This window comes from Myxocyprinus asiaticus, chromosome 45 (genome assembly GCF_019703515.2).
Source record: "Myxocyprinus asiaticus isolate MX2 ecotype Aquarium Trade chromosome 45, UBuf_Myxa_2, whole genome shotgun sequence".
Classification (NCBI taxonomy): Eukaryota; Metazoa; Chordata; class Actinopteri; order Cypriniformes; family Catostomidae; genus Myxocyprinus; species Myxocyprinus asiaticus.
This window is the reverse complement of record NC_059388.1, coordinates 30,686,606-30,707,722: the sequence shown is the minus strand read 5'-3', so window position 1 is coordinate 30,707,722 and position 21,117 is coordinate 30,686,606. Positions and strand designations below refer to the sequence as shown.

Below are 21,117 nucleotides of genomic sequence, written 5' to 3'. Positions count from 1 at the left end.
ATACACACACACACACACACACACACACACACACACACACAAACATTGGGCATGATTCGATAAGTCTAAGTGGTCTTAAAAAAAAAGAAACTCCTTTTGCCTTCACGGTCAAAACTGACCGACCATTGGAAATGAATGGGAAAGACCATAACACAGAGTTTTTTTTTTTTTTTTTTTTTTTAAATCTGTCAAATACAATTAATAAATCAGACACAATTCAGAAAAAACACACAGAAATTAAAGGGTGAGACCATAAAACATCCAGAGTGCAAAACATTCACACCTACTCACACACACTGGTGAGACTATAACACAGAGCATTTTTTTAAATTTGTCAAATAAATCCGATAAATCAGCAACAATGCTAAACACACACACACACACACACAGAAATGCAATATAGGTCTCTGTGGAATAATAATGGGTGTTTTCCAATCTGTGGGCGTTTTCAAACTGGGGTGGACATTTCTAAACTATCCAATGAAAGTAGTGAATCTCAATTATTTAAACTTGCCCACTGACAGGGAATAGCCCTTATTGTTCTGCAGAGACATAATTCTCAAGAAATGAGGTGGTAAGACAATAACACCCACAATACAGAACATGCACACATGCACAGAAATAAATGGGTGAGACTAAAACAGCCAGGAGGCAGAACATACAACATATCACACACACACACACACACACACACACACACACACACACACACACACACACAGAGAAATAAAGGTGTGCAGACTGTCTCCCAAGAGATTTTAAAACCAGCATGGTGTGCAGAAAATCCATCTGTAAGGTACATGCCATCACACGGATGCATGAACGCATAAAGACAGTGCATCATTCTTTATTGTTCTTACTGTTTTTAACTGTTTACTGTTTGTTTACATTTACATTGCATTTAGTCATTTAGCAGATGCTTTTATCCAAAGCGAATTACAATTGAGGAACATAGCAAGCAATTTATCATACAAAGTTCGACAACATCTTCAGTGTTGTACTGCCAAGTTCTCAAGGTGGCTGGAGTAGTATAGATGCTAGCGCAGAAGAAAGAGACAGAGAAATATATATATATATATACATTAGTTGGTTGACACCTCTAGAAGTAGGATGAACTCAACTGGTTTTAGACCTAAATCCTATTTTTTGTCCCCAGTATCCAATTCCGTTCTTACAGCATTTACTAGAAAAGTAGATTTTGATATTTTCTACAGCTAATAAAAAAGTAAACAATAATCTCTCTGGATCACAAAAACAAGCTTTGGATTTACTGGCTAAAAATGACTCTATCATTATAAAACCAGTGGACAAAGGTGGCACTGTTGTAGTAATGGACAAAGAAAAATATATTGAGGAAGCTTTTCGACAACTCAGTAATGAACATTACTACCAAAAACTACCTTCTAATCCATTGAGCCGTATGGAAGAGTCATTGAAAGAGATTTGACTGAATGCCATCGAATCTGGATGGATTACTAAACAAGAGCATGATTTTCTGTTGTGCTCTTAACCTAGACTGCCCACATTTTATATGCTCCCCAAAATACATAAAAATCTCCACCAGGGCGACCCATTATTTCATCAAATGGGTCACTTACTGAGTCAGCTTCACAATTTGTGGATTTCTTTATAAAACCTCTGGCCCAACGACTACCATCTTATATTCGAGACAGTAATCATGTTTTAAATGTACTACAAGAAATAAGGGTGCCAGACAACTGTTATTTGGAAACTTTTGATGTGGAGTCTTTGTACACAAACATCAGTCACCAACATGGACTGGAGGCTCTTGGACATTTTTTGAACAGTAGACCTTTAGATGTTCATCCTCCTTCTGAATTTATTTTACAGTTAACAGAATGGACATTAAAAAATAATGTGTTTCTCTTTCAAGATCAACTCTACATTCAAGAACATGGGACAGCAATGGGAGCATGTTATGCTCCAAATTATGCGAATTTATTTCTTGGGTTATGGGAGAAGGACTATGTGCATCAATCTGAACACATTGGCAGTATTTTGTGGTGGGAGCGATATATAGATGGCATCTTATGTTTGTGGATGGGCACCAAGGATGAATTGTTTCATTTTTTTGATCATATTAATAATAATGACAGAAATGTCAAATTGAGAATAGATCATTCACAAAGTCAAATCAGTTTTTTAGACCTTCTGATTTCAAAAGGGGAAGGAGGATGTCTGCACACTACGGTATATAGGAAGCCAAAAGATAGAAACACTTTATTAAGAGCTGACAGTTTCCATCCGAGATGGCTGAAAGATAATATCTCTTTTGGACAATTTCAACATCTTAGACGTATTTGTGACATGGATAATGAGAGTCAAACACAGGCAAATTCATGAGTAGAGCGCTTTACATGTAGGGGATATCGGAAAAAGGTGGTCCATAGAGCACTTCTAACCTCTAGAACAGAATTTTTGTAAACTGCACAGAGAAAAGAAAAAAGAACAGAAAATCTAGTCTTATTTGTTACCGAATATGTCCAGTCATATAAAACACGTTGTCATGTCCAATTGGAATTTGATCCACAGTGATCCCATTCTTAGGGAAGTTTTTCCTGGCCCTCCCGAAATCAGTTTCAAAAGAGCACCGTCCCTAAAAGACAAATTAGTAAAAAGTCACTTATCTAGCTAAAAGAAAACTACATGAATTCATCAGTCTTTAAAGGGATTATATAAATGTGGCTCGTGTAATCAATGCTGTAATATAAAGGAGGGTAAACAGTACATTGACTTAAGACTAAAAAAAGCCTTCATTAACTGCAACACACAGTATGTAATGTATCGTATATCATGCAGTTGCGGTTGCTTCTACATAGGGAGAACGAAGCGTCATTTAAAGGATAGAGTCTCTGAACATTAGTATGCCATTAGAAAACATAATATGGACTATCCTATGGCGAGGCATTTTCAGGTAGCCCACAACAGCAACCCTGATAATCTTATAGCTTTAGAAACAGTTGAAAAATTCATACGAGGCAGGGATCGTTTAAAAATATTATTACATAGAGAAACATTTTATATTTATCAGATGAAGGCAATGGATTTTCCAGGTTTAAATGAAAATTTCTCTCTCTCTTTATTGTGACATCATTTATTACGACATTATGTACATAGATATACTCCACCTAGTGGATTTCTGACACTAAATTATGTGTGTTAGTGATTTCTTCTGAGCAGGTGTGCCAAATTTAGCAATAATGAAGTGAGTCTTTACTTAAGTCATTTTTGTGTGTTGTAGATTGCACCCTGAAGAATGCATTTTTGCTGATATGTGTAGGTTTGCAGCCCTCTTTTTTCCATTGTTTTTAACTACTGTTATAGCCATTGACAATAAAGGCTTTTACTATATTTTTGATCTGGAAGTGTGCCTTGATATTCCTTTTTCTTTTGCAATTAGTGTGGATTGGTTAAGTGCTTGTTTTCAGCTGGTTCTTGAATGTTGAGATGGTATCATCAGATCGTGTGAAGACTGGAAGCTCATTCCACAACAGTGGGACAGAGAAAGTGAACAATCGTGAAATAGACTTGGAGCCTCTTTGTGATGGGACCACCAGGCACTGCTCGTTCATAGACTGCAGAGAGCGAGTTGGAGCATAGACCTGTAGAAGTGAATTGAAGTAAGAGGGTGCGGTTCCATTGGCTGTCCTGAAGGCCAGAGAATTTGATGCGGGCAGTTACAGGTAGCCACTGAAGTGATATCCATCTGCAGTGGCTTAATTGTGTTAGCTGAGAGGCCAGCCAACAAAGCATTACAGAAGTCCAGTCTTGAAATTACTAGAGCTTGGACCAGGAGCTGTGCAGCATAGTCAGACAGAAAATGTCTGATTTTCCTGATGTTGTAAAGCGCAAATCTTCAAGACCGGGCAGTTGATGAGATGTGGGGTGGTAAAATTAAGCCGGTCATCTACCACCACTCCCAAGTTCCAAGCCGTCCTGGTTGGCGTTAGTGTAGTTGAACTAAGATGAATAGTGAGGTTGTGGTCAAAAGATGGATTGGCTGGGATCACGTGGAGTTCGGTCTTGGCAAGATTAAGCTGAAGGTGGCATTTCTTCATCCAGGCCGAAATGTCCGATAGGCAGGCAGAGATACGAGCTGAGACAGTAGGGTCATCAGGCTGGAATGACAGGTAGAGCTGCGTGTCATCAGCGTAGCAGCAGTAGGAAAAGCCATGTGCTTCAATGATTGGTCTGAGGGATGTTGTTTATATTGAGAAGAGGGAGGGGTCCAAGCACTGATCCTTGAGGAACACCAGTGGTCAGCTAGTGTGACTTGGACACCTCTCCTCTCCAGGAGACCTTAAAAGATCTTCCAATGAGGTATGACTCAACCCATCCAAGCGCAGTTCCTGTGATGCCCAGGTCAGAGAGGGTGGACAGGAGAATCTGGTGGTTCACTGTGTCGAAAGCAGCAGACAAGTCAAGGAGGATGTTCTTTTTTTATGCATTTATTGTTGTTCATTATTGCTGTTCACCTCACTGACCTGAAAATATTTGCTAAATAAATGTTTACTATAAAAAGTCTGAAATTGCTAAATGTTTACTGATTCTCTCTAATATATTTTCACAATTTTGCAGTTGATTTCTATTAACTGCAAAAACTTTCAAATCAAATGTAAAATGCTAAACTTTGACAAATAATAGTTTGATCATGTCTACATATATATCCAAATGCATATCTTATGATAAAATATAAAATTAGGTTACAACAATCAATCAGACTACACAGTAGGTCAAGTCATGTTATTTATATTTTCTTCAGATGGCATCAATCTGCCTCCGATATATGTCACATTCTGATATTTTCTTCATGTTTCAACTTATAGAAGTTTAGGTTTTTACTGTACTAAAGTTTCATAAATTTGCTTATTTGCATATGCAATCTAATGGTAATATTGAGAAATGTACATGTAAATAAGATCAAAATAACAAAATCCCAAAAGAAGAGCATAATTGTATTATTACTTCAGGGAAGAAGAAATGGTATCATTACCATCATCATCATCATCATAAAAAAAACAAAAAAAAAGTTCCACCTTTGCCCTTTCCATTCAAAAATGACTGGGAAGTCCAAAGGCTCAATTATGAAGATCAATTCAATTGCTAATGGTTTCCAAACTCTCATTTGTTCCTCTCTAGGTTTCCATCATCCCTCACTGCTGGTTGGAGTTGCTATTGGTGCATCAGTGATGATGATCTTTTGCATCATGACACTCTTCTACATACGGTGAGTTCATTGCACATACAAGATTTGAGGACAGACAAGTAGAATGGCATCCTGCATAAGAATCCATTTTAAAAACCTGAAAACTCTTTTTCCAGAAGACAGAACTTCAAACCATCACAGACTAGACAAGAAGATAACACCGGACTCATTCTGACTCAAAGAGTGAGTTAAACACACTTGATTTTACACATTATAAATTCTCTAAAACATTACTTTTACATGTTGACTCAAGGGTTTTGCTGTAATAAGGTTCCTCTCAACTGATTCTGCTTTATTTTTGGTCCATGTAAGGCTGCTGTACAGGACGAAGAAGAAGGAGAGATTGTTTATGGCAATAAAGTCATGATGTCACGTAGTGGAGATGTCAATCAAGAATCTCTTCATTATTCTTCCATTGACTTCACAAACACTGAACCAGCGTCAGGAGAGATCGTCGGCCTCTCGTCTCTGACGACTGAATACGACGTGATCCAACATCATTCTGCAGGAGCATCAGAGGCAGAGAACAAAATCTCAACACCTGTGATGGACCCCAAGAAAGATCAAGCAGACAAGAATGCAAAGATCACAGATGTGTCCTCACAACCATCAGAAGATCCAACGTATGAAAATTTCACCCATCGCTAGGTTGTTATTCTGGCCTGATTTGGGCATTTGCTCCCCTTGTTAGCGATCAACTGTCTCTGGATGGATGTGTTGGATTAATATTCCACTGGACATTAAATCCTCCTCAACAATTAATACATTTATAACCTGTATCCAAAATAATCTTTTTGAGTCGGTGTAAACTGTCATATGTTGTTTCAATGTTTGTTTTACATTTCATGTTTTTTGTATCTTTTGATGTATTATGTTGGTTGGATATCTTTTTGCAGCTCATTGATCAATATTTGTTGTTTTAAATGTGTTTATAAACAAATTTGACTGGAGTATTATATTCAAGAACCAATGCTGTTAATACCTTTTTAAGAGACAGAACAGTAAACACTACTATTAAACAAAACAACAACAACAACAACAACAACAACAACATTAAAAGGGGAACTCCAGTATCTAGTGACCAGACACCATTTATCTGAATACTATTTTCAAAGTCAAACAAAAACACTAGCGGCCATTGAAACCAAATAAACTAAATGAAAACTAAATAAATATGAAGCAAAGACTCACCATAGAAACTGTCTCACATGAACAACATCAGACCAAGAACTAGAACACAATGGTAGTTAGACACAAACTAATCAGACTAAATAAGGTGCAAACAATTATAGCAGGACAGGAAACAGGAGGACACAATAAAGTGCTTATTGGAACAAGTCAGTTCACTTGGTGGTCAACTCCTCAGACAGCTATTTTCTAAGCATATAAATGTAGCTCCTAACTATTATGTTTCAATAATATATTTCATATTAGTATTTAAAACTGACAAATAAAACTAAACAGGCGATGCTTCAATCAAAAAGATGGTTATCTTGATTTCCAGTCCTACAGCTGCCATACATTGTGATTTCTCAAAATGCATTCAAAAATACAACACAAATATACAGAAACAGTGGTGGTGACAGGCTTAACCCAGTCATTGCCTCTTTTCCCCTTCTCATTTTGCACTCCCTAAAAAAGAAGGGGGATTATCCGACTGGGCCGCCATGTCTATTCGGGGGGTGTCCCTCCCAAGGGGAAGACACCGCGGAGACCACACCTCGCCCCAAGGGGGGGATATTTAAGTGGAAGAATACGTCACATGGTCTTTCCAACCATGTGGAGAGCCTTCAAGGTAGATCCTGCCCAATGGGGGAGGAGTTACTACAAATATGGAGACTGGGGCAGAGGGGCTCTGCCCAAGGAAGACGCAGTTTACCAGCAGGGAAACAAACTAGCGGAAGATATAGACCGCATGTGGTTAGCCTTACAGGGAACCGCCACATGCGGAGCACCTACCCCAGAACAGGGCTCTTAGTTAGCGCGTGTACTGGGCCGGCAGCGAGTCTCTCCGAAAACTCGACTGCCACAGGGCTCAGGGAACGGAGGTTACTTGCGTAACCTCCGTTCCCTGATGGAGGGAACGAGACGTTGTGTTGATGTAGTGACACTAGGGGTCACTCTTGGGAGCCCGAAACACCTCTGGTCTTTGATAAAAGGCCAATGAAAATTGGCGAGTGGTATTTGCATACTACTCCCCTGAACATATGGGTATAAAAGGAGCTGGTATACAACCACTCATTCAGGTTTTGTGCTGAGGAGCCGAGACAAGGTCCCAGCCATTTCAGCTGGTAGTCCAGCATTGTGGCAGGAGGGACACAACGTCTCATTCTCTCCATCAGGGAACGGAGGTTACGCAAGTAACCAGGACGTTCCTTATCTGTCACTCTCTCGACACTGTGTCAATGTAGTGACACTAGGGGTCCCCTATACGAAATGCCACAACTGGCTGAACTGTGTTACATGAACACCCTGCCCAGAGAGAGGGGGGGTTATTTGAGTGGAAATACGTCACATGGTCTTGCCGAGCTTTGTCGGAAGTATGTCATGTGGAGAAGTCCCATGGTAGGTCCTACCCTACGGGAGAGGAGTTTCTACAAACATGGTGACTGGGGCAGAAGGGCCTCTGCCCAAGGAAGACACAGTTTACCAACAGGGAAACTAATTAGCGGAAGATATATGTCGCATGGGGTTACCTATGTGGGAAACAACACATGCCGAGCACCTACCCCAGTACAGGGCTTAGTCAGCACATGTACTGAGCCAGCAGCAAGTTTCTCCGCAAACTCGTCTGCCACAGGGCTTGAAGGAAATCATCCAGGGAACACAGTTTGTGAACACTACTGGGAATCAACAGCGCATGTCTTAAGCTTAGTCCTGAGAGTGATATGCCATAGTTAGGGCGTCAATGATCCAGTGGGCGATCCTCTAATTTGGAGACAGCGCTTCCTTTCCGCTGTCCACCAAAGCAAACAAAGAGCTGCTCAGATACTCTAAAGCTCTGCGTGCGATCCAAACTAGATACGTAAAGTGCGCACCGGACACAGCAACATCAAAGCTGGGTCTGCCTCCTCCTGGGGCAGCGCTTGCAGGTTTACCACCTGATCCCTAAAAAGGGTCTTGGGAACCTTGGGCACATAGCCCGGTCTGGGTCACAGAATCACATGAGAGTAGCCCGGACCGAACTCCAGGCACGTTTCGCTGACAGAGAACGCTTGCAGATCTCCTACCCTTTTGATGGAAGTGAGTGCAGTCAGGAGGGCAGTCTTTAAAGAGAGTGCCTTAAGCTCAGCTGCCTGCAGGGGCTCAAATGGGAACCCTGAAGAACTACAGAGATGTTCCATGAGGGAATGAGGCATGGTCTGAAGGGATTCAACCTCCTGGTGCCTCTCAGGAACCTGATTATCAGGTAGTGCTTCCCAAAGGACTTACCATCCACTGTGTCGTGGTGTGCCGCTATAGCGGCTACATACACCTTCAAGGTGGAGAGGGACAGCTGCCCTTCCAACCTCTCCTGCAGGAAGGAAAGCACCGATCCGACTGCACATCTCTGGGGGTCTTCGCATCGGAAAGAACACCACTTAGCGAACAGACGCCACTTCAAGGCGTACAGACGCCTCGCAGAGGGGGCCCTAGCCTGAGTGATCGTGTCTACCACCGCGGGTGGTAGGCCACTTAAGTCTTCCGCGTCCCGTCCAGGGGCCAGACATTGAGATTCCAGAGGTCTAGTCGTGGTGCCAGATGGTGCCCCGTCCCTGAGAAAGAAGGTCCTTCCTCAGGGGAATTCTCTGGGGGGGGGGGTGGGGGGCTGTCGCGAGGAGTGTGAGGTCCGAGAACCATGTCTGGGTGGGCCAGTAGGGTGCTACCAGGATGACCTGCTCCTCATCCTCCCTGACCTTGCAAAGGGTCTGTGCAAGTAGGCTCACTGGGGGAAATGCATATTTGCGTAGTCCAGGGGGCCAGCTGTGTGCCAGTGTGTCTCTACCAAGAGGTGCCTCGGTAAGGGCATACCAGAGCGGGCAGTGGGAGGATTCTTGGGAAGCAAACAGGTCTACCTGTGCCTGCCCAAATCCACTCCAAATCAGCTGGACCACCTGAGGGTGGAGTCTCCACTCTCCCCTGAGGGTAACATGCCGTGACAGCGCGTCAGCTGCAGTGTTGAGGTCACCCGGGATATGAGTGGCTCGCAGCAACTTGAGGTGCTGCTGACTCCAGAGGAGGAGACGGCGGGCAAGTTGTTACAACGGGAGCGTAAACCGCCTTGACGGTTGATATATGCTACCGTTGCCATGTTGTCTGTCTGAACTAACACATGCTTGCCCTGGATCAATGGCCGAAACCTCCACAGGGCAAGCAGAATTGCCAGCAACTCGAGGCAGTTGATGTGCCAACGTAGCCGTGGGCCCGTCCAGGAGCTGGCGGCTGCATGCCCATTGCATACAGCGCCCCAGCCCGTTTTGGATGCGTCTGTCGTAACCACGGCGCACCTGGAGACCTGCTCTAGGGGAATGCCTGCCCGTAGAAATGTGAGGTCGGTCCAAGGGCTGAAGAGGCGGTGACAGACCGGCATGATGGCCACACGATGTGTCCCGCAGTGCCATGCCGATCTCGGGACTCGAGTCTGGAGCCAGTGCTGAAGCGGTATCATATGCATCAACCCGAGTGGAGTGGCCACTACTGAGGATGCCATATGCCCCAAGAGCCTCTGAAGCAGTTTCAGTGGAACCGCTGTCTTCTGTCTGAACACCTTCAAACAGGTCAGCACCGACTGTGCGCGCTCATTCGTGAGGCACACCGTCATCGAGACTGAGTCCAACTCCAAGCCGAGAAAAGAGATGCTCTGAACCGGGAGGAGCTTGCCCTTTCCCCATTTGCCCCGAAGCCCTAGTCGGCTGAGGTGCGAGAGCATCAGGTCCCTGTGTGCACACAACACATCACGAGAGTGAGCTAGGATTAGCCAATCATCGAGATAGTTGAGGATGCGAATGCCCACTTCCCTTAATGGGGCAAGGGCTGCCTCTGCGACCTTCGTGAAGACACGAGGGGACAAGGACAGGCCGAAAGGGAGGACCTTGTACTGATACGCCAGACCCTTGAATGCAAACTGCAGGAAGGGTCTGTGTCGAGGTAGAATCGAGATGTGGAAGTACGCGTCCTTCAGGTCTACCGCCGCGAATCAATCTTGATGCTGGACGTTCGCTAGAATGCGTTTTTGCGTCAGCATCTTGAATGGGAGTCTGTGTAAAGCCCAGTTCAGTACTTCAGTAGCAGGTCCAAGATTGGCCACAACCCACCGCCTTTCTTCGATACAATGAAGTAGGGGCTGTAAAACCCCTTCTTCATCTTGGCCAGAGGGACAGGCTCTATCGCACCCTTCTGTAGGAGGGTAGCAATCTCCGTGCGCAAGGTAGCGGCGTTCTCGCCCTTCACCGAGGTGAAGTGGACACCGCTGAACCTGGGTGGACATCTGGCGAACTTAATCGCATAGCCGAGTCGGACGATCCGGATCAGCCATCGTGACGTGTTGGAAAGCGCAAGCCACACGTCCAAGCTTCGGGCGAGGGGGAACAAGAGGACAATCTCGTTGGACATACCGGGCCTCGCAGCGGGGCGGAGCCTGAGGTGCCACGCCATGTCATGGCCGTGCTGAGTTCAGGGACATCGAAGCACATACCTGGCTCCTTGTGACCACCCCCAGAGTAGCCTGGGACAGGGGAGGAAGAGGCCTGTCCTCGTGACCCGTGGAGACAGTCATATTGGGGGTGGATTTGTGCCACAGCTGGGCGTGCAGGGGCGGGGAGACCGCCGCTGGAGCTCCAAACCTGCCAAAATGGAATGGTGGACAGTGGTCATGATGACGGCCGTGCGCACCGGGTATGTGACCCAGGGAACAAGGAAACCGCTCTTTTGCTGAACTCTTGGGTACCGCAGCCACTTGGGAATGCGGCAAAATTGAATGAAAAGGCAACAAAAGATTCTCCTCCCGGCCCTCCGCCAGGGGATGGAATGGTCTGCTTACCAGCTCCAGAGCAGCGGGTTCCGTCGTCCCTGGTTCGCCCATCTCTGGGGTGCTTCGAAGCCTTTCACGGGTTCTTGGCGTCCGGCCATGAGACGGTGGCGTCTGCATCCTGCGGTGGGCTCCACGCCGGGGCCGGTCTGCAGGGGCGGGCTGCAGCGGAGCCGGTGCAGTCACCGCAGGGGGACGCCCTTGGCGACGAGCAGGCAGGGTGCGGGATCCTGCCAGGGCAGGATGTGCCGGATAGCCTCCGTCTGCTGCTTCACCGCTGAGAACTGCTGGGCAAAGTCCTTGACGGTGTCACCGAACAGGCCAACCTGGGAAATGGGGGCACCAAGGAACTCCCATCTTGACCAGGTTGAGCCAAAGGTGATGCTCCTGGACCACCAAGGTGGACATCGCCCGCCCGAGAGACCGCGGCGTGGCCTTCGTCACATGGAGAGCGAGGTTGGTCGCCGAGCGCAGTTCCTGCATCAATCCTGGGGCAGAACTACCCTCGTGCATTTCCTTTAGCGCCTTGGCTTGGTGGACTTGCAGGAGAGCCATGGTGTGCAGGGTGGAGGTGGCTTGTCCAGTGGCACCGTAGGCTTTGGCCGTCAGGGATGATGTAAACCTAAAGGCCTTGGACAGGAGCTTTGGGCGCCTGCGCCAGGTGGTGGCTCTCTGCGGGCATAGGTGCAGTGCGAGCACCTTATCCACCGGTGGATCACCGAATAGCCCCTGGCTGCCCCACCATCAAGGGTAATGAGGGTGGGGGAGCTGAAAGATTGGGACCGGGCAGTAAAAGGTGCCTCCCACGACCTTGTCAGCTCCTTGTGCACTTCCGGGAAGAAAGGAACTGGGGCGGGGCGTGGCTGTGAGCGGCCCCGTGAGCCCAGGAACCAATCATCGGGCCACGAGGGTTCAGGGGAGAGCGGAGGGTTCCACTCTAGCCTGACGCTCACGGCTGCCCGGGAAAGCATGTCCGTCATCTCCGCGTCAGCCTGTGACTGGGCGACCGTACCCGAGGGGGGAGCCCAGCTGAGGATTCTGTATCTGACTGGACGAGCCCTCTCTCTGATGCTGCGCTCGAGAGCTCATCACTTTCGTGGGCTCCGAATAAGAGGTCGAACTCGCCATGAGACGAGCCGGCGGACTCATCCGGAAGCCCGATCGGGGCAGACGAGCGTGCTGGGGAATGGGAGGTTAGCGGGAGGATACCTGGCGGAGGTGGTCCCATTGGGGTCCCCAAATCGCCCCCAGTGCTAGCCGCGCTGGCCTCATACCCGTAGGTAGAAGGACCGAGGCGGGGAGCCGCTGGGGTGGCTTGCTTTCTTAGGAAGGCAAGCCGCGACCACAACATTGCCATGGTCATGTTCTCGCAATGAGTACATGATCCATCCACGAATGCTGTCTCCACGTGGGTAGCGCCCAGACACGAAAGACAGCGATCGTGACCATCAGAAGGTGAGAGATAACAACCGCAACCAGGAATAACACACAAACGGAAATACGTCTTTAAAAAGATGCGTCTTTTAAAAGACGTTCTGTGTGTGCTGCTCTTTTAGAGAAATATACTCTTTTATTTCTGCCAAAGCGCCCAGGGGCATTCTCTGCAGTGCACCAGTGTAGAAGAGGGAGAAGCTGCTGAAATGTGCCGTCAGATCCAGCAGAGGTGAATGAACAGCCGTGGGAATTCAGCTCAGTGAACATCGACCGTTCGGCTCCTGAATGAATGAGTGGTTGCATACCAGCTCCTTTTATACCCGTATGTCCGGGGGAGTGGCATGCAAATACCACTCACCAATTTTCATTGGCCTTTTATCAAAGGCTCCCAAGAGTGACCCCTAGTGTCACTACATCGACACAACATCGAGTGAGTGACAGATAGGGAACTAGAGTTCTACAAAATACACAGAATACAGAACATTGAACATTAATGCTGCAATACACAATATAAACACTATCATCTCAAAATAAGTCATTTTGTAAAGCAGAAAAGAAATAATATAATGAAGCATGAGAAGATAAGCATGTTTTGTTTGTTGATATTTCTGAGATCAAATAAAATGATTCCAAGTGATTTATTCCTGTGTCTTTCTGTAGGTCTGTCTTGTAACGTCCTGAATTCTTTATCTTGACATTTATTATCTTACTCATGTCCAATATTTTAAGGACTTCAGAGACAATATAAAAATGTACAGTATATCAACAATATGTTTCAATTCTTCTTGCAGACAAAAGGAAATAATCAAGATTCATTTTCAATTTTTTTATGTTCATTTGAATATTTTAAGGTTGAACAAACATTAAGGATGGAAACAGCTGTGAAGTTCATTCTCATTGGATGTCTGATAAAAGGTTGTCTCATTCTTATTAGTTATTCATCTTTTCAATAAACTGAATTAATTGTTTGAAAGCAGTTTCAGATATTAACATTTGATTTGATCATTGTGTGAGATTAAAGAGTAATTAGCACTAATTTGAATCATCAAACCTCTTCTTTATGTAAACTCAGTAAGCTGTTAGTTCATGTATTAATTCATATGTTTGTGTTTTGTGTTCTGTAGACGTTTTGTGTGTCTTCAGTATCAATCTGCCAGCGAGGATAGAAGCTCTAGAAGGATCCTGTGTTTTCATACCCTGCACTTTTGATATTGACCAATCTTATCAATATGACCTCACTGACACTGCTAAACGAATATGGTATAAAAAATATTATTATTCAGATTATGTAGTGTTTGACTCCAGTAGTCCCAGTACAGGAAATCTCAAAGGGGAAATTTTTGGCAAACCAGCAGACAAAAACTGCACCACCCGCTTTGATGATGTCAGTCTGTATGACAGCGGTGAATATTACTTCAGAACTGAAGGCAGATATTCTCTGAAATATAGCTATAAAAAAGAAAATGGCTTCACCCAAGTTCAAATTAGTGTCACAGGTGAGTGTCATATTGTTATATACAGTATATTAGGCTGTATACTGTATGCAGTAGTGTTATATTGCACTAAACAGTGGCTCTAAAAAGAGTTTAATAACATCCAATAAAGTTCAGGCATAGGGACTGATCATGTTGATGAATCAATTTAATGACTATAGATTTAAATGAAGCATAAAAGCTGAATTTGGAGACATTATTTACTGCAAAGTAACTTACTGTAATTGTATTCTGCACAAAAATGCTCAGATCATTCTGGATGACACTATTGATATAGTTTGATTTGAAATGAAAAGTGAATCTAAACCTGTATAAGAGCAATTCAGTTTTATTAATGGATGTAATATTGATATAATTTCACTTGTGTTTCAGCGTCTCCATCTAAACCCACAGTGCAGTTGTATGATGATCAGATGGAGGTCAAAGTTCATCAGGAGGTGATGGAGGGCAGTTCTGTGAGTCTGCGCTGCTCTGCTAACATCTACTGCCCCTTTAATCCACCAACTCTCACATGGAGCTCCTCCTCTAACACACTCATCCTCAATGAACAGCAACATCAGGACCAAACGAAACTCATCTCTGATCTGAACTTCACTATAACTCATCTTCATCATGGAGTCACTTTCACCTGCACTATAAAATACCAGCTGAAGAACCAGATCAGAACAGAACAGGCGTCCCGTACACTACATGTTCAGTGTAAGACAGGAATATTTGTTCTGTACTGATATTCCTCAGACATTCTGGTTAGGGTTTGTTCTAAACTCGAGCTCGATTAAACAGTAAACGTTCTGACAATGTGTCAGTGAGAGATTCGACAAAAGACAAAACTAAATAAGTACTGGGACAATTAATTCAGCCCGAACCTCTTAATGTGGAAACTCTTTTCAAAATTATAATAGTGTCACAATACATTTACACAAAAACAAACACTCACATCTAAACTGACCTAAAACTTTAACACTGTTCTTCTGCTGCCTTGCAGTCAGTGTTGTTTTCTTCTGGAAATACAAATGTTGCCTTGTTCAAGTACAAATCATATTACTTTAAATAATATTGTAGACTGAATTAGTTTTTTCTCCCTCAGATGCTCCTAAAAACACATCAGTGACTATAAATCCGTCTGGTTCTGTGTTGGAGGGTCGTTCAGTGACTCTGACCTGCATCAGTGATGGAAGCCCAGTAAACTACAGCTGGTACAGTTATAGGTATAGTGTGAGTATTAATGATCAGTATTAGTAATCATTTACTCAGTGGTGTTTGCTAACATTTGCACTCAACTGAATGTAACAGTTGCCAGCTGATAGATAGTTGTGCAATGTGTATAAAGCTCACTTTGACCTCAAGAGGTGCACTAGCGACTGATGTTAGAGCTTGTTGCCTTTTGCCTCCTTGTTAGTGCACCCGCCTCCCATGCCGGAGACACCGGTTCGAGTCCTGTACGGAGCGGGTAGGACAGGAGCGTCACACAGAGCTTGAATACAAACCAATACTGATGGCATTAGGGTAATGCACATTTATAAACTCTGAGTCTACATAAAGGTTATCACAAAAAGGGGATTTTTCCCCTTTTTCACCCAATTAGGAATGCCCGATTCCCAATGTGCTTTTAAGTCCTCGTGGTGGCGTAGTGATTCGCCTCAATCCGGGTGGCGGAGGATGAATCCCAGTTGCCTCCGCGCATCTTATCACTTGGCTTGTTGAACGTGTTGCCACATAGCACGTGTGGAGGCTTCACACCATCCACTGCGGCATCTATCCTCAACTCACCACATGCCCCACCGAGAACGAACCACATTATAGTGACCACGAGGAGGTTACCCCATGTGACTCTACCCACCCTAGCAACCTGGCCAATTTGGTTGCTTAAGAAATCTGGCTGCACACCCTGGGATTTAAACTAGCGAACTAGCGAACTCCAGGGGTGGTAGCCAGTGTCTTTTACCACTGAGCTACCCAGGCCCGCTCAGGTTATCACAGTTTTAACATTTTACATGTTATTATTCAGAAAAACAAGTGGTAAAAGTTTACTTTTTTATAAAATGTGCTCGGTCAGTGTTCAGAGATTAGTCTGATATGCTTCAGAGTTTCTCGTACCGCTTCGCATTATCTTTCCACCATTAAAGCAGATCCTTAACTGTTGGACTCCAACAAGAACCAAATACCAATACAGTATAATTCAATAAGTAGTTACAAATTAATTACAAGTACTGCCACACCTAACTTCACGCTTGGCCAAAGACACCATCATATCTTTTTCTCTTATCCAACACCTCGACAACACATCCACAGCATCCCCCAGTGGACTCAGTTTTAACTACAAAAATTATTTGTAAGAGATTCAGAGGGAAAGTAAAGTACTGTATAATTCAACGCTGAGCGAAGTAAATCAATTTGCGATATTCGAGTAATGTTTTTAGTAGTCGACTAGCTGGTGCAGAACGATTACTCGATTAGTCGATTACTCGTGCACATCCCTACTAGCAACAACCCCAAACCCCCTTGCAACCACCCAGAACACCCTAGCAACTACCCAGAACAGCCTAGCAACCACCCAGAACAGCCTAGCAACCACCCAGAACACCTTAGCAACCACCCAAACCTCATAGCAACTAGCCAGAACACCCTAGAAACCACACAGCAATACCCTGGCAACAACCCAAAACACCTTAGCATTGTGGCATCGGGTTTTGTAAAGGCAAACACCAAAAATCTAGTATTTAAACTACCTACCATAATGAATCATTACAGTCCAAACAGAGATTCAAAAGCATTCAAAAACATGGGTAATGTAAATGCATGTTTAGATGCTTCTTATCTGTTGTGAACCAGTGAACAATAATGAACTGTCAATTTGGGTTCACTGTCAGAGTCGATGAGGTTTGACCCATCATGGCCAGATGTGCTTCAGTTGCTCATATAGCAGCTGTTCTCAGTTCACTGTAGGGCTTTACTGGTTGTTTAGATCAGTGTTACTATCAGAAATAATAAATAATTATTTCTTTAGTTATTAATTAATATTTAAATGAATCAATTGAATCTAACTCATTAAAACCTCATATGGGGCTCCAGTAAATGTAGTGTGTTACGTTTAGGAGCAAGTTTGGTTATTAGCAATAATTAATAATTATCAAAGATAATTACTAATTATTAAAATCAATAGAACATTGATGAGAATCAATGTTAGCTTTTTTAATCCTTTAAAATCAACAATTATCAAAGATAATTGTTAATTGTTAACATCGATGAAACATTAATTAAAATTAACACTAGCTTATTGATCATTCAAATTCAACAATCATCAAAGATAATTATCAATTATCAAAAATCAATAGAATATTAATTAGGATTAACATTGACGGGGCACCACCCTGGAATCAGGGACTAATAACCAGATAGTAAAACAGTCTCAATATTAGATTGTTTTCTTAGAAAAATCGACATCCGAAGAATATCGATTTTCGGGAAAAAAAACAATGAATGAAGGTTTGAATCCGAGCACTGACATCCCGTCAGCATGACACAGGCGTATGCAAAACAAACCAAAACACTTCTCTTTGTAATATAAACAAAGTTTATTTATGCAGTAATATCAATTAATAATTAATACAATGCAGTCAATAAACTTCCGACTTACAACTACAAACTAAACAGTGATATGATTAGATATGGAAATAAAAATAATCCTATAACACATAAGGTGTGTGTGTGACAGTGTGTGTGTGTGTGTGGTTAGTAAGAGAGAGAGAGAGAGAGAGAGAGAGAGAAGTGACAGCCCTAAAGCCAATTTCGCGATCGTGGGAGAGAAAACAGCTGTCAGTTTATCACTCAGAGACGCGGTGGACGGCTCATAAACAGTCCCGTGTAATGTGACAATTTAATGGATGAACTCAGTTGCTGTCTCACCCGCGATGGCGAAAATGCACAACAATCCAATTTGGTTGGACCACAATACAGCAAAAACAAATTTATGATAATTAATACCCTGAGTATTAATAATGAGCGGATATGGCGGTCCGTAAACCGTACAAGCAAAAACCTTGAAACACAAGAATAACACAGTATAATATTCTATCTCTACCCAGACGTAAACCTCTTAATTGAATCACACGAGGACACAGGTAGAATGTGTTTATCTCCGTCCTTTACCTTTGACCCGGTTCCTTGAGGCTCGGGCGATGACGGGAGGCCGTTTCCTCACTCTGTCGGCGGGCGGTACGGCCGTTGATTCTCGGCGAGCGGTACGGCTGTTGATTCTCGGCGTGCTGGCGGAGAACTCAGAAATGTCGACTTGATTGAAGATGGAAGATACATTTTTAATCTCTTCACTTCTGTAGGCAAACGGATGAAGATGCGAATTGCTCGGTGGTCTCCTTCGGATCCGTTAGTGTTCGGTTGAACACAGAGTAATCTCAACTCGTCCAGCGAGATGGAGATTGTATGGCCGCAGTTTCAAGTCGGACTTTACTTCCTTGTGCCACGAGGTTGCACCTGAGAGCAGCAAAAAGAGCTACGTCTATATTCGGTGAACAAAGTCGCTGGAAGTAAATTCTGGAAGCATTTCAGAGGTATTTCAACCCCTGATGATGTCATGTTTGAGGGACGTTTTGTTGTGTGCCTCATCCAATAGGAGTTGAGAGTTCGATCCTTTAGTGAGCAAGGCTTCATGGATTCGTAGTCTGTTTTGGACTCCCTTTGTTTGATTTTGGCGCGATTTTTATCAGTAAGATTTACGACTTAGAAGGTGGGGGCTTGAGTTATGTTTTTACGACTGTATTAGGCCTGCCTTTGTCTTCTATCTGAATACATGAGGTGCAACATCACACTGAGCAGACTGTCAAATATGGTGTAAAGAAAGTTTTTGTAATACAGAGTGACAAACCCATACAGACTGACCGCAAATTCTCTTAGTAAACTTTGATTTTGATTAGACATCATTTAAACATTCTTTGTGTTTTCTCAGTGGATATAATAACTGAATATAATCACACATTGTGACTAACTCTACACAGTGCATGGCATGGCTGTAAAGCACGAAACCAGCATGGTAAATGCAATATTCAATTGAATATTCAGTGTGAGAATAAAGACATACTTCACATTACTGCTCATTATTGTCTGTCAAACACAACACAGTTTAACAAAAAGAACTCCAAAACATCTCAGTGATCGAATCATCGGCTCTTTTCTACGAGTTTACATTTATTCATATAGTGGACTGTAAGGGGGTTCAGTGGAAAGGAGGCGGCGAGAACCGGCTTGACAACTTAAATAATAATTTAATAAACAATTTAAACAAAACACACAACCAAAAACACACAGTACAGCTGCCTGCAATTCTCTCTCTCTCGAACTGTCGTCCCCGGCCGCCTTTATCCCTCGCGCGCCCCATCAGGCTGATTGGGGACCGGGTGTGTCTCATTCCAGCCCAGCCCGGCCCCGCCCTCCTCGGCTCTACATGGACACTTTTATACAAAAGCAACTTAAGTGAGGACTACTACAACACAAGTGATTCATCCACAAGGGAAACAGAAAAAAAAAGCAACACGAGAAGCGCTGAATTACAAAATTCCAGAATTGCTCAGAAATGTACACACAGTCATGGTGTACTAAAATAATATGGTGTATGCTGTAATCTGTAATATAATATGTATGGCATAATCCTGTGTATGAAATCCCAAAGTCTTGGACCATGCACTCTACATCACTATTTTTGTCTCGTTTTCCATAAAAAAAAAAAAAAATCGAAACATCCTGATTGAACAAGTAGCAAAATTGCATACTGTAAGATGTTTAGTTTGAATTAAGTTTATTTTTCTTATTCAATTGTTTTTCTTGTTTTAAACATATGTAAATTGTACACATTTAGTGAGGTTTCCAAGATATGCAAGTCCAATTTTCTTGCACAGTTTTGCTTAATAAAATGTATCTTGTTTTCAGAGTGTCAAAAATACAGATAAAAAAATTATAATTCTGGAGTGTAATCTTTTGCAGAGAAGGAAATTTTGCATAATTATTGCTGTGAAAAAGGCTACCAAGAGATTAACAGTGATTGGCTACCTAAAGCACAAATTCAAACATAGCAAAAGCATTGCAAGCTTAAATTGATCGTAGAGACCATTGGTGCCAATGGTTTCTACTTAGGCTTACAATGCTTTTGGGAAATGCAGCCCTGGCCTGTTTTTTGAATAATTATGAGAAAACCATTAAAAAAAATTTTTTTTTTTTTTTTGAGCTGCTGTATGAAGCCCCTGCCCTCTCATGTAATCTATCACTGATAACATAAATATTGGGGGCTTGTTCCCATAGGAACAATGTGTGATCTTTACAGTTTCTGGTCATATCCTCATTGTGCCCTTCAGTAAAGCACCTAAACACAGTTTTCTCAAAAGGGACTGTCCCTGCAACTAGTGTACTGCAGATTCTTTTGGCTAAACAGTAGCCATGAAGGACCAGAAAATCATAGAGACCTTGTTGCAGATTCTTTTGAACCACCTAGCAACTGCCCAGAAGACCAAAGAAACTGCATAGCAATGCACCAAAAACACTCATAAGTAACACATTAGCAACTGCAAATTAAAGCTCTGGCAACCACCCAAAGCACGGGCAAACACCACTCACAATTGTTTTCAGAATATGTACAAATTTAGTTCATATTCAGTGTTCCTCTGTTTTGCTTTATATTTAGAATCATGAAGTTTCGCTGGGCTTTTCATTATGAAAATGGAAAGAGTGTTGACGACTTGGTTCCTCTTTTGTAAATCTCTTGTGAGTAACATGCTGCAGTTTTTAAAAATGTGCGAAACAGCATTGAAATGTGTTATGAATGTGGTTGTACTTTTATAGGAAATAATGTTAACCTAAACTTTTTTTAACCTCATTTTCAACTTCGGCAGACTGTTATGGACTCCTCAAAGTGTACACCTGTTTTATTCTTCTTAGATGCCCCTAAAAAC

General features: G+C 43.3%; 1 protein-coding gene and 1 long non-coding RNA gene across 41 annotated transcripts in view; one reads left to right on the top strand and one right to left on the bottom strand.

Moving 5' to 3' along the window:
• LOC127435448 (B-cell receptor CD22-like) overlaps nucleotides 1-21,117 on the top strand; it is a 106,793-nt gene that overhangs the window by 32,026 nt on the left and 53,650 nt on the right. For 2 of the 22 annotated variants that reach the window (XM_051688940.1, XM_051688957.1), the window contains exons 2-4: nucleotides 13,520-13,583; nucleotides 13,793-14,164; nucleotides 14,534-14,860. The exons of 16 other annotated variants lie outside the window; for them this stretch is intronic. In XM_051688940.1, coding sequence (XP_051544900.1) covers nucleotides 13,538-13,583; nucleotides 13,793-14,164; nucleotides 14,534-14,860 — 745 coding nt within the window. In that variant the 5' untranslated portion in view covers nucleotides 13,520-13,537. The remainder of the gene's footprint in view (nucleotides 1-13,519; nucleotides 13,584-13,792; nucleotides 14,165-14,533; nucleotides 14,861-21,117) is intronic. 4 more of the 22 variants (XM_051688947.1, XM_051688953.1, XM_051688942.1 and 1 more) reach the window with 3 other exon arrangements.
• The window catches only part of LOC127435457 (uncharacterized), an 80,931-nt gene that overhangs the window by 25,304 nt on the left and 34,510 nt on the right, over nucleotides 1-21,117 (bottom strand). The window lies entirely within an intron of this gene.